This window comes from Simochromis diagramma, unplaced genomic scaffold (genome assembly GCF_900408965.1).
Source record: "Simochromis diagramma unplaced genomic scaffold, fSimDia1.1 OVJJ01000216.1, whole genome shotgun sequence".
NCBI classification, from domain to species: Eukaryota; Metazoa; Chordata; class Actinopteri; order Cichliformes; family Cichlidae; genus Simochromis; species Simochromis diagramma.
The window spans coordinates 16,236,611-16,249,179 of record NW_024386883.1 but is presented as its reverse complement, the minus strand read 5'-3'; the positions used below and the strand labels follow the sequence as shown (position 1 = coordinate 16,249,179).

At 41.1% G+C, this 12,569-nt stretch overlaps 1 protein-coding gene across 2 annotated transcripts in view; it reads left to right on the top strand.

The window, feature by feature from the left end:
* tmem132e (transmembrane protein 132E) overlaps nucleotides 1–12,569 on the top strand; it is a 409,943-nt gene that overhangs the window by 379,509 nt on the left and 17,865 nt on the right. For both annotated transcript variants that reach the window (XM_040032498.1, XM_040032497.1), the window contains exon 7: nucleotides 2,754–3,033. In XM_040032498.1, coding sequence (XP_039888432.1) covers nucleotides 2,754–3,033 — 280 coding nt within the window. The remainder of the gene's footprint in view (nucleotides 1–2,753; nucleotides 3,034–12,569) is intronic.

The following is a 12,569-nucleotide window of genomic DNA, read 5'->3' as shown; positions in this document are numbered from 1 at the left end:
ATCAGAACGAAGTTGGCTCAGTCTGAAATGGCTACAGTGAAACCAGATTATTGCAGTTTGTAATAGTTTAAGCTTTAAAAAAAACTGTTTTTGTAATTCCCTGGAGAGTACACATAGTTTTATATATACTAATGTTATCATTCTCCCGAAATCTCTGTCGCTTTTACCTGTGAAGTACAAGAATTCATAGCTGCTCGGGCACATTAACTGTGATAGCGCCTATTATTTTCATTCATTTCAAAGCCATAAATTCAACCGACCATAGTCACTAAAGTGATAAATCCATGACCCAAGCTTAATCAAAGTAAGAGAAGTTCATGAGGTGAAGTTATAGTTGCTTGGATGAACAACTTCATGCAGACATGTCCAATGACCCATGAGAGCCTAATGGGGGGCCCTTTTGTTTCTAAACATCATATAACCTGCCAGTGCTGAAGTGATGTGCTGTGGAGAGGAAGCACGCTGAGATGAATGAATAATCACACCCAGCAGGTGGGACAGGTCTTGAGGTAGATGTGTTACGGTACAATATAATGCATTTTGATGTTAAAGTAGTCGATTCAAAGTGTTTATGAGACCTCTGGATAGAAGCGCTTAGCCTGGTAATCAAACCCATTCCTTAAATTAATGGACAGGTTATATACTTTGTCATTGGCTGACGGGCCAAAGCCTCTCCTGAATCTTAAATCTTCAGATAGTTAAGGCGAAGCAAAGATTAAGCAGAGGAGTGCTTTTTAAGCGTAAACTGGCAGATTGTCAAGCCTGCTGTGGGAAGTTGGGTAACTCATACATCTTGTTGTAGAGCAGATTGCACTCAGTGGGGGATGCACCTGGCATGCTTAACCTCACTGCCCAGGGCTCCTGTGAAATAAAAAGGGCATCGGTCCAAAACTCTGCTCCGTGGTGCTTATCATTCCTTCCCTGCTGGCTCCGAGGACTTTTTACTCATCGCCACTGCGTCAGAACAGATAATGTGATGGATTTGTACGGAGTGGTGCTGAGTTTGTCATCGGAGTTGTGTCAAATTATGAGACGAGCAGACCCCTTAAGAACAAAAGGCAGAAATTGAGACATAGCATCATGACACAGGACTGAGCGTAACTTAGCAGTGAGCAGATGCTCAGTTTGAAGAAGTGACAAGTTATGATTGGTGATGGTTTAGTCTCGTGGTTTTTTTTTTTTTTTTTTCTGATGCTCTTCATCTTTTTGGCAGCTTATTTGGCCAGAACAAGGGTACCGGGCTTCCATAACATTCTCAAACTCCACAACTACCTTAAACTTCTGCCCTTTCTTACTCCCAGTGTGAAAGGGGCTCCATCCATCCACCCATCCATCTTCTTTCATTTATTCAGTTCAGGGTCTGGAGCCTGTCGCAGCCGTTAGAGGCTGGGCACAACCTGCACAGGCCACCAATCTGTCACAGGGCTAACAGGTAGAGACAGGCAACCACCGATGCTCATATTCCACCTTAGCCTAAATTTTGACACTTCAACCTGAATTACTGAAGTCAGGAAGAACAGACTGAACTCTGCAGACTAACCTGCATGTTGAAAAGTGACACTAGAGTGACAGATAGGTCTGGATTTACAAAACGTGCAAAATAGCGTGTGAGAGGGTGATTTACAAAAGAGCCAAGGTCTCAAACTAAGACATGATATTCAACTAATAGGGCAGGTGTAGCTCGTTCATTGTAATTGAAAAAGCATATAAATATAGGTTAGACATTACGGAGGCAGTATGGCAGACAGAGTCATTATAATTCAAACAGGCTTCAATAATGAGTGAAATGAAAACCTTGTGCCCTGTCCATGGTCCTGAAATTATAACAGTTTCCTTTAAAAAGATTTATTCAACTCAAAATTGAAGCATATCGACACAAATACACTGAAAAACAATCAAACCAATTCGAAACATCAAAATGAAAATGGACCACTGTTAAGACTTTCCAAGCCAGACTTCCATCCAAGTGCTCATTATGTTCAGAAAAGGGTCCAAAGTTAATGTTGTCATCCCTCCGTTCTCTTGATTCTTCAGCGATGTGAAAGTCCTGCCACAGAAGCAACAGTAGAAAAGAACCTGATACCAAAAACTGAAGAGTTGTAAGACGTTTCATTACCGTTGGTGTTGCGTGACTTGTTTTAGTTTGAGGTTCTAGGTTATCTCCAAGTTTCCTGTGGAATTCCAAATAAATTGACATGAATCAATAAATGTGTAACGCTTCCTTGGATGTGCTGCGGTGTCTCCTCCAGGCAGAAATAACGGGCACGATATTAAGCGTAAAAGCAAAAATCTGAGTTTAGTGCAATTAGCAATAAATTGTGTGCTGTGAACGTTGATAAATAAGTTTGCAGCTTCCTTTTTTAGAAAGGGAATCCTGTGAAGGTACACTTGATTGATAGTCTATAGGGGCTTAAATATTGCTTTCATGCCATTTACAAATTCAGTGTATTTGTAATTTTTGTGTGTGATTGTTTGTGGTGTCATTCGAACCGCTTGATTTCTATTGTGTGGGTTTTTTTCTTTGTACTTTTTTTGTTTAATCTGTGGACCGCAGGAAAAACGGTTGTTTCTGCCGTAACAAATGATGGGGATCTGAATAAAGAGTGGGGAAGGTTTGAAGACTCAGACTGACAATACTCATACTCAGTTCATACTTTATACCCCTCTAATGTCCCGTGTTCTGGATTCTTAGCCCTACTGCTCAGTCCGATACAGCTTTAGTTTAACCCTGTACTTGTTCCTCTCTTTCCAAGGAGCACTAGAGACAGCGACGCGGACGACGAAGACGACGATCGCCGGGTGAGTCGAGGCTGCACCCTGCAGTACCAGCGGGCCCTGGTCAAGGTGCTCACACAGTTCCACACCACCTCCACAGAGGGCACTGACCAGGTTATCACCATGCTGGGACCCGACTGGCAGGTGGATGTCACAGACCTGGTGCAGGACTCCCTGAAGGTGGCTGATCCCAGGATTGCGGAGTTGGTGGACAGGACGGTCCTGGTGGGCCTGGAGCTGGGATCCACTGTGCTGAAGGTAAACTCCTTTAGACACCCAGAGATTCACATTAATCAACAGGGAACAGTTAGGAGCCTTGTAAATGACAGATGATGCATGCATTAGCTTAAAAGATGAGGAACAAAGCACATTACTCTTTACAGCACTCTTACGCCAGCGAGCAGAAGGGCGGTTCTTTTGAAGACTCTTAGCACTTTGATTAAAGGATAATGCTAGGCCTCATGTCCATAGCTGAGGCCATCATTGCTGGTTAATCTACTAACATTGCACAGTGCCAACCAAATCAGAACAGGAAAAACAGACCAGTAATGCCTGTAATAATCCCGCATTATTAAGGTAAACTCAGTGCATGCACAACTAAAGAAGCTGTGGTTGATAGTTACACCCAGAAGACAGACGATAAGCGGTGATGGTGGGTTGCTGCATACAATTCGGGGGTAATTTCGCAGCTCATCTTTGTTTTCACTTCTTCCCTCAAAACCCTTGTTTGTCGGTTTGATTGCTTCTTTTTCATCATGCCGTGTTCCCTAAATCTCAGCAATAAATTTGACTGCGGTTTAATAACATGGAACATAACGCTGAGGTTGTCATAAACAAGATTTATCCTTGAAGTTTATAGCCTCCAGCCCTTTCACAATCGTGCCACTTTTTACCCTTTTTCCTTTTCACTTGTTGTCGATTGTGAAACAAAAGCCCATCAGTCTGTCTGTAAGCGTATGATGCTGTTGATGTTCGCTTCTCTCAAGCAAAAGAGCTGCTTGACATAAAGTGCATGTAAATGCGTCAACCGAGACAGGTTCAGAAGAAAGCGGCACAAGTTATTACTCCTGGGCTGTGATTTACGATTGCTTCACTGGTCATTTACTGGGGACAGAGAGAAGTAACGGTTGGTGAGAGTTTTGCTCACCATGAAAGATCACAGTTTCCGCCTGTCAGGGGAAAGAATAGTTGCCTGATGGATGCATCTGATGGTGGTGAAATAGGGAGAGAAGATATGAGTTGCCATTCCATCATTTTAAATGAGCAGTAGATCATTTGTAATCTGTTGATGGGTATGAATAATTATATATCAATTTACCACCAGATGTAACTTGCCACATTGACTCAAAGCAATTGTACTAAATAAATAAATTAAGTTTTAAGAGACCGTGCCATCATTCATTTTGAAAGTTTTAAAAAGAATAGTACTGAATCCAGGATGGTATCATTCAGCAAATGTCCAGAAGTCAACAAGACGTCAGAGCTTTGCTGGCAGCTCTAAAGCTGCACTTAAAGCACACATGGCAGTATTTTGTGATCATCAGTATACACTAAATACTACTGACACCAGTGGAAATGCTGTTTGCAGGTATTTCTAACACATTTTTAAGAAGTCAGATTTGTGGCACCGCCATGTCGGCACCAGATTCCGTGATCATTCATCCAGGAATCATGGAGACAAATCAAGGCGTTGTTTTCCCAGGGTTCTGTCACACTAGCAAATAAAAATAGGACAGCAACCTTCTTCCAACTAGAAGGTAACCACTTCACAGTGGTTGCCAACTGGTGGGAGGCAACCAGCCACCGAACAATAGTGTTCTAATGCAGGCTTAGTAAATCACATGATAGCGTGGGGCTAGGTTTACTTAATTGTGACGCTCCCTCATTTATCCGCGACACCTTAAAGGCCGGTCCGTGAAAATATTGTCGGGCATAAACCGGTCCGTGGCGCAAAAAAGGTTGGAGACCGCTGATTAAGAGGACCCGAGGGAAGCTTGGAAAGCTAAGCAGAAGTTATTTGGAGAGTGACTGCCGTTGGTTGAAAAGAGAGTTTAAAAAAAAAAAAAAAACTTCAGTGGTGTTGCACACTATTTTATATTATTTTTTTAAAGTCATTGTTAACCCTTTAAAGCCGGTCAGAGCAGCACGCTCCGTTTTGCGTAACTATTTTTAAATCCCTGTAGAATCTGAACCGTGTAAGCTAGCGCAATAATTTGTTTTGCATATGAAACCGCAGGAGTTGTACTTACAACTTATGCCATCAGCTTGTCCTCGGTCACGGTTTCATTCCACATATAGCTTTGCAAAAATTGCATAAAAAGCGCTTGCAGGAACAAAAACATAATATTCCAGAAACACGCTTTGCCGTTCCTATCAGCTGTTCGTAACACTTCCCACAGTGAAATGATGCACATGCTGTTTTCTTTGCAAATTTGCATCATAGGATTGTTTTTTGTTTTTCCTGCAGTATATAAAAATTGCTGTATCTCCAAAATAAAACTATGAAGACACTCAAAATAAATTTCCTGTGGTGGGAAACTATTTTTTGCAACTTTATTGTATTTAAAGTTTTGAGGGATAAACCTCTTAAATTTCTCCAAGTAGAAATATATGTAAAAAAAACAAAAGCGATTTTCAATTTTTTTTGTAGTTTATTGCACTTTTTTGCAATTTATGTAATTACTATGGACTTAATGCATACATATTATTAAAATATGGGCTATAACAGTTGTATTGATGTATAGCAACTTGAAATGCTCCCACAAATGGCACTACAGCATATAAAAAAAATAAATAATATAAGCTCTGGTGGACTTGGTTCTATAGTAGGTCTTAAAGGGTTAAATAAATATCGTCATATAATCGTGATCTCAATTTCAGTGAAAATAATCGTGATTATCATTTTTGCCATAATCGAGCAGCCCTAGTGACCCACACCCATTTTCGCACCTTGGCACGTGTGATTAGGCGGAGGAACAGTAAGAGGTCCACGGCCCTCTTTGGGACACTCCCACAGGGCTTAAAAAATCTGGGATGCCCCACCCATTGCTCTTAGAACTGAAGAAGCATCTCGGAACGTAAAGAAATCTAGACGCTTTTTTCCCAAGCTCCTTAGACTAATGCATGTTTGCTGTTTAATTTATACATGTAGACAGAATGCCAGCATGTTGAAGTTAGTCTGAGTCGGTTTGATGAGCAACACATTGCTCTGCAATCGAGATCTTGACCCATCTGGTTATATTCTCATATAAAAGCAAGGTTGCCCAATGTCTATATCAGGGGTGGGTAACTCCAGGCCTCGAGTGCAGGTGTCCTGCAGGTTTTAGATATCACCGTGAGACAACACAGCTGAATCACACGATTAGGTCATTACCAGGCCTCTGAAGAAGTTAAAGACATGTTGAGGTGGACCTTTCGTAATTTGAATCAGCTGTGTTGGATGAAGGACACATCTAAAACCTGCAGGACACCGGCACTCGAGGCCTGGAGTTGCCTAACCCTGGTCTATATCATTTTGCAGTTAAACTGCCGTCCTCTAGTGACGACGTCACTGTTTGTGGAGGATTTTATGAATCTTTTTGAATGTCGGCACAGTTTTAATTGACCTCAGATCAGCGGGCAGAATAGGAATGCAAGCACAGATCTGATCCAGGAACAGTTAAAAGGTCTGCGCCTTATAAACAATGAGCACTGATCATTTCTGTGCATGTAGATGACAAGAAATTAGCGATTTTCTGCGATTTGTCACAGTCAATTCTGACTTGACCCCATTTACTCACGAAGTGGTAGCAAACGGATTCCATTTTCTCGCCATATTGATGCACCAAAGTTGATTTAAAGGCAACCTGGTCCCTGTTTTCCAAGCAACCATTTCAAAGCCAACAAGACTAATGGAAAAGACCGGTTTAGACATTTAGAGCCGCTCCTCTGACATCACCAGGGTGGACGTTATTCCCCATTTACTTTGCTGTAAGTTTAAGCTCCAAGCGGGACGTTAGCTCTTCATCAATATTATTAAGTCAAATGATCAGTAAGCACTCAGACAAAATTAAAACTCCAGCTGCTTCGAGAGTCCGCCTTCTGCCCCTGCAGCTCAGTCCCCGTAGGTGTTAATGAACAACTGCAAAGTGGAAGGCAACTTAATGGAAAAGTGCAACGTTAAAGCAACTTGGAGGAAACAGAGATTAGATGTCTGGGCACCAGCTGTTCAGTAAGACAGACCGACGGCTTACAAAACTGAAACTACAAAGAAGTTTAGAGATCAGAGCATGTTTTACTAAGAAGACTTTCTGAAAATGAACTGCATATATCTCAACAATGGTCCTCTTGCTGAATTTTTCAGTCTGTCAGAGGCTCAAATTATCTTTGAGCCTTATGAGGCTGATTCAAATTGTTCACCAGCTCATGAATAGGAATAAAGAGAGGAAACAGCTCTTCACCATTTAGTGCAGTATTTCAGACAGTCATTTGATTTCAGGCTTTTTGTGCTGGCAGTTGCTGATTATTGCATGAGTTAAACCCTTCTGTGTTACATCTGACAGGTCTCTGCTAGGACAGGGAAAAGGAAAAAAACCCTGCCCTTCAAGAGGTTAAACCATAAATGTAACCGATGCTGTTTTTTGTGTAAATGTTATCTTTACGTTCCGAGATCAACAAGCAAAACGATGACTTTCAATGAATATCCGCTAAACCTGTTGGGAGCCGTTGGGGAGGGGGTTTAATCCAGAGGATTACTGAACAATAGCTGCTTCCTAAAGTCAAAAGCCAGACTTGGACAGTATTCAGCGTTCGTCCTCAGATCCGCATTATTCATTTAATATGTGCAAACACGCAATCACCCGGCGACAGACGGCAAACTAGAAATAAAATTGAGTCTAATCTACAGGAATTTTAATCAGTATTTAAAATATATAAATATTAGCGCACCTTAACAATGTGAAAAGTTTCACAGACATATTAAATGGATTTGCTGGGCAAATGGTGGCATTCATTGTCAAAGAATCCAGCTGGAGTTGCACAGATCTATACAATTAATTCATCTTTCTGTGTTTATCACAGTCTTCAAATGCAATCACATCTTTAGTGAAAAGTAGACGGATGTAAATAATTTAGCGGAGCTCCACAGGGGAAAGGATCAAACATGCATTAAAGTGTTCGACGGTTCAAGAACTGCTGAAATATGCAGGAATATCGGCACTCGTATCACATGAAAGCAAACCTGCTTACAAACCCGTTGCTGAAAATGCATACACGAGGGCGTGATTATACGGAAATGTATTATTAGTCCCAGCATCAATCCCGAGACGTGAGATGCACAAGAGCAACGTCTTGTGACTTAGGACATTTGTCATGTGTCATTTCCCCCTCCCATCTCTTATCTGTGTGCTTTAATCCGTCCAATAAAATTGAAGATGCCCCCCGAGAAGGTAATTTTACTTGTGTGACTATCAGGGACACTGGGCAGACCGCTCTGCTGCGAAGCTCTGTAGCCGCCGAGGGAACCCTTGCCTCGCAGGAGGAGGACGAGGAGGAGCAGAGGTTTATTCCGCAGCTGTTGTACCCACTTACTGAGAGTGTGGGAAGCTGTGTAATTGCCCGAAAGTTTACATGACAGTGAAAGTTGCAAGCAGAGAGGTCGTGTTTAACTTTTTTCCACAGCGCTTCAAGAGGTATTACATTTGTATTTCATCAGTTCATCCTCTTGGAAGAGAAACGCTTTATGTTTTGTGCAAACAAGCATAAAGAGGGAAAAACATCTCGCCGCTCGTCGGTGTTAATTACCCCGATGGAAGGCATAATGAAAAATGCCCATCATGTCTGCGAGATGAAGGCGAGAGCTGGGAGAAGTCAGAGTGCAGCCAGACTAAATTGACCTGTCGTGCGAGTCCACAAAAACTAAAAACCTGGCTTCAGCTTATTGCGCGCTCTGAATATTAAATCGCATCAGAAGTTTTCGTGATTCGAGTTATGTGATGTTTTTAACCATCGCCGCCTCGCATGTGTTCTACAACAGCTAGGTACAACAACTGGGTTCGAGGTGAACTGTGAATGTGCTGAAGTGTATTAATTATGCAGTGTTTACTTCTCCAAAATAGAAAATCTATTTGCTGCAGAAAAATAATAAATAATACTACTTTTTTTTTCCACTTTTTCTATTTACAGTACCAGTAAATTTCCAGCTGGTTGGAGCTCTCTGTATATTCTATAAAAACAAAGATAAAACTACATCCTCACTCTTTGGAGGTCCCAAGTGGCAGCAAGAGAGAAAAAAAAGAAAAGCTAGAAAATGTAAAGCGCTTTCAGTATGCGGGGTTCATAGTATAATGTCACATTCTGTTTGATAAGATTCCCCACTAGTCTCAGAAATTATTTTTATGCATACTGTGTGCATGTAGTGTCTCAATTAGTGGTAGCGGCATGCTCCTACTGCAGCTCAGCCTGCATGATTCAGACGTACTTCTACAGTGCAACTCTGACTTTCAGCCAGCGAGGGTTTCTTCTGGGGTAATAAAGGATAATGAAAGTCCAGGAGGTTTAAATTGCCTTGCAGATCCCTGCATCAAAACCTTTGATGAAACAGGATTTAGCTTTCACTTCACAAAAAAAAGCCTATTGATAATCCTTTTTCAAGGTCCCTTTTCTCTCCAGACTGATGTGTAGTTTTCTGGAGGGGTGGGAGGATGCTTTATTGCCTGAAAGGTGACTTGTTTTCAGATGTGTCTGTGCTGCAGCTGACACTGGGATACCCATAAAAACTACACCTAGCATGAATAAATATCCCACTGGATATTATGTAGCATCCTACATCCCAAAGTATGATTTATTGAGCACACGATTTGAGGAGAAAAGTGCAGAGGTGTATTAAGGACAAGATGGTGGGATGCAAGTAATATGCACTAGTATGGGGTTTTTTTTTTTTGGTGAAGAGTCACTGCCGGTCAGCGTCATTTTGCTGCTTGGGCTCACCATTGATCTTCTGTTTGCTCTAAGCATCAGCGAAACAGTGTAAAGCCTCGCAGATCGACAGAGCAGCTTCCAGTTTAAGAACATGTAAAGTGTGACTGCTTTCCTGCTTCACTTCCCCTGCCTGCAGCACCGATGACAAATTCAGCTGGGAGCTGGGCCAGAATGAGCTGCATAACCACAGCTGACCTGTCCTCTATGGCAGAGAAAAACGCAGATGAAAGACATCATCATTCATTTCTCGGCGCAGCTATGAATCAATGCTTGTCCCTGCTTGTTAAATATAGTCAAAATAGCTCTGTTTACTTTCTGGTGGGAGGTTCTGGCTTTTCATACAATAATTATCGCCCACCGTCAGCAAGGGAGAAAGTATTCTCGAGGTGAAAAGGATTGGCGTTTTCTGCAGTTTCTCAGGCTCTTTTTTTTTTGTTCCTGATCGGTTAGATTTTATATGAACCACGGCAGGAGATGCAAATTGTGGATAAAATATTCACTCTGTTGTGGAAGCATATAAAGAATTGATCACAATGGCAAGGACATACCATATGTAGAGTATTTAAAATGATTGCTGCCTGCCTTGGCTTGATGGTGGGTGCTTAAAGTCACGACTATTACAGAGAGGGGTGGAAAAGGAGCTTTACAGTTATGTGTATATTGAGTTTATATTGGCACGAGCAACCTCAGTGGGTCTACAGCGCTATTTAAAAAGATTCCAACACAGGGTGTTTAACGTCTTGGGGCGCATCAACTATAACCTGTTACAGATCATAAAAAGTCGACATTTTTAAACAAAGTTATCATCGAAGGCCTTCAGGACTTGCGGATTGTCTATTGTAAAGCAAATTGTTTGCCAGTTTAGCACAGCTCAGCTCAGTGTGAGTCATGTTTCAATTCACTGGTCCACTGTGTTCCCTTCACTTACTTTAAGTCAGTATGACCTTCTGAAGGGAAAAAAAAAAGATCTTACCCGCCCCTGAGCTACACTAGCGACTCAGGTTATCGCCACACTGTATCCGGTTCATATTCTGCAAAATGTGTTCTGACAAATCACTGGGAGATCGGAAATATTTTTAGCCTTGGGTTTAGGGGAGGTTGGTTGTTCTGTTATCTTAGTCTGGAGTCAGGAACTCACGCTTGATTTATGGAAAATTTTAAAACCAGTAAACATAGTCCCAACTCTTCCTTTAATCCTATCATCAGGTTAAAACAACTGAATAAATTACAGTTAAAGTTGTTACTGCTGTGCCTTTTAGGCTGCAATTTTTGGCTTTTATTATTTTTTTTAGTTTAGTGCTACCAAGTCCTTGCCACAAATCAGGCAGTTATTTTAAGCCTTCAACGGCTCGCTTATGCTGGAGTAAAAATAGGGCCGCAACAGCACCGTAAGTAATTAAGGTGAGTTTTCAGTGTATGCAGATGGTCACAGATTTGTGATCACAAACAGAATGCATGTAAGTCGACCTTAGTCAGTCCTTAAACTGATAGCAGACAAAGTCTATCTCACTGCCATTTTATTGCTGTCGTGATGCACCAAAGTTGCATTGTGCAGTGTTCCCACACCTGGTTCCTGTCTTCAAAGCAACCTTTTCAAAGAACAGCTCACAAGTTCGCTGCACACCCTCGCAGTCATTTTTTAGGCGGTCGGCCTGAAACTGTGTTCTATAGTCTCACTGTAGTGTTAATGAATGGCAAAAATGAACATTTATTTCAATGGTCACCAAGAACTACATGTACAGGGTCATGAAAAAGCATTTCCTCCCTTCCCGATTTCTTTACATGTTTTAAACTGTAGAACAAATGTTAATATTAGTCAAAGATAATCCAAGGAAAGAAAAACCACAATTTGGAGTGATGAGTTCATCATATAAGGTAAAAAAAAAAAGGGGGGGGAGAAACAAAGAAGAAAGAAAGCTGTCCAAACCTCCTGGCAGGTAATTACCCCTTTCGTTAAATTATGAATTAATTGTGGTTGACCAAATTTTTTGAAACATCCTATCTTTCCTCGATCAAGGTTCTGGCATCCATGGAAGAGTTCCCAGGTGAACAAATAGAAAGGCTTGACTGACATTTGTCCAAAAAGACTGACAAGACAAAAGCTGAACTTTTTGGAAGAATAAACACTGATTCTGATTTTTGGCTTAATTACCATGAATTCTGCTTTTTGTCAAAAGATCCTGAATGAGAATTTCCAGCCATCAGTTCATATCCTGAAGCTCAAGCTTACTTGAATTATGGAGCAGGACAATGATCCGAAACACACAAACAAAATGAAGGTTTTAGAGTAGCGTAGTCAAAGTCTGGACTTAAATCAGATTGAAAAGCGTTGGCGTGGCCTCAAACAGGCTGTTTATTCTTCAAAACCCTCCAATGTGGCTGAATTAAGAAATTCTGCAGAGACGAGTGATTGCAGTTTAAATGTTTCATTGCCGTTCTTGCTGCCAAGGTTGGCACAACCAGTTATTAGGTGTAGAGGGCAGTTACTGTTTTTTTATATTAAATAGCTTATTTTTCTTAAGAAATGAAATTAGCATTTTAAAAACTGCATTTTCTATTAACTCGGGTTACATTTGTCTAATATTAAAATCTGATGATCTGAAACATGTAAATGTTACCAGTATGTCAAATGGGTAAAGACTTTTTTTGCTACTCTGTATAAAATTTGATACATAAAAAATAAAATGTGTTACATGTTCCCTCGTTCAGCTGTTGATTGGCGGGGGATCATGATTTCTATTCATGCCTCCTCGATGTGCTTCTGGTGATAATTACAAAATGTTATCACGACAACAAACCAAACTAGTGAACTTCACTACCAGTAAACAAGCTTTTTT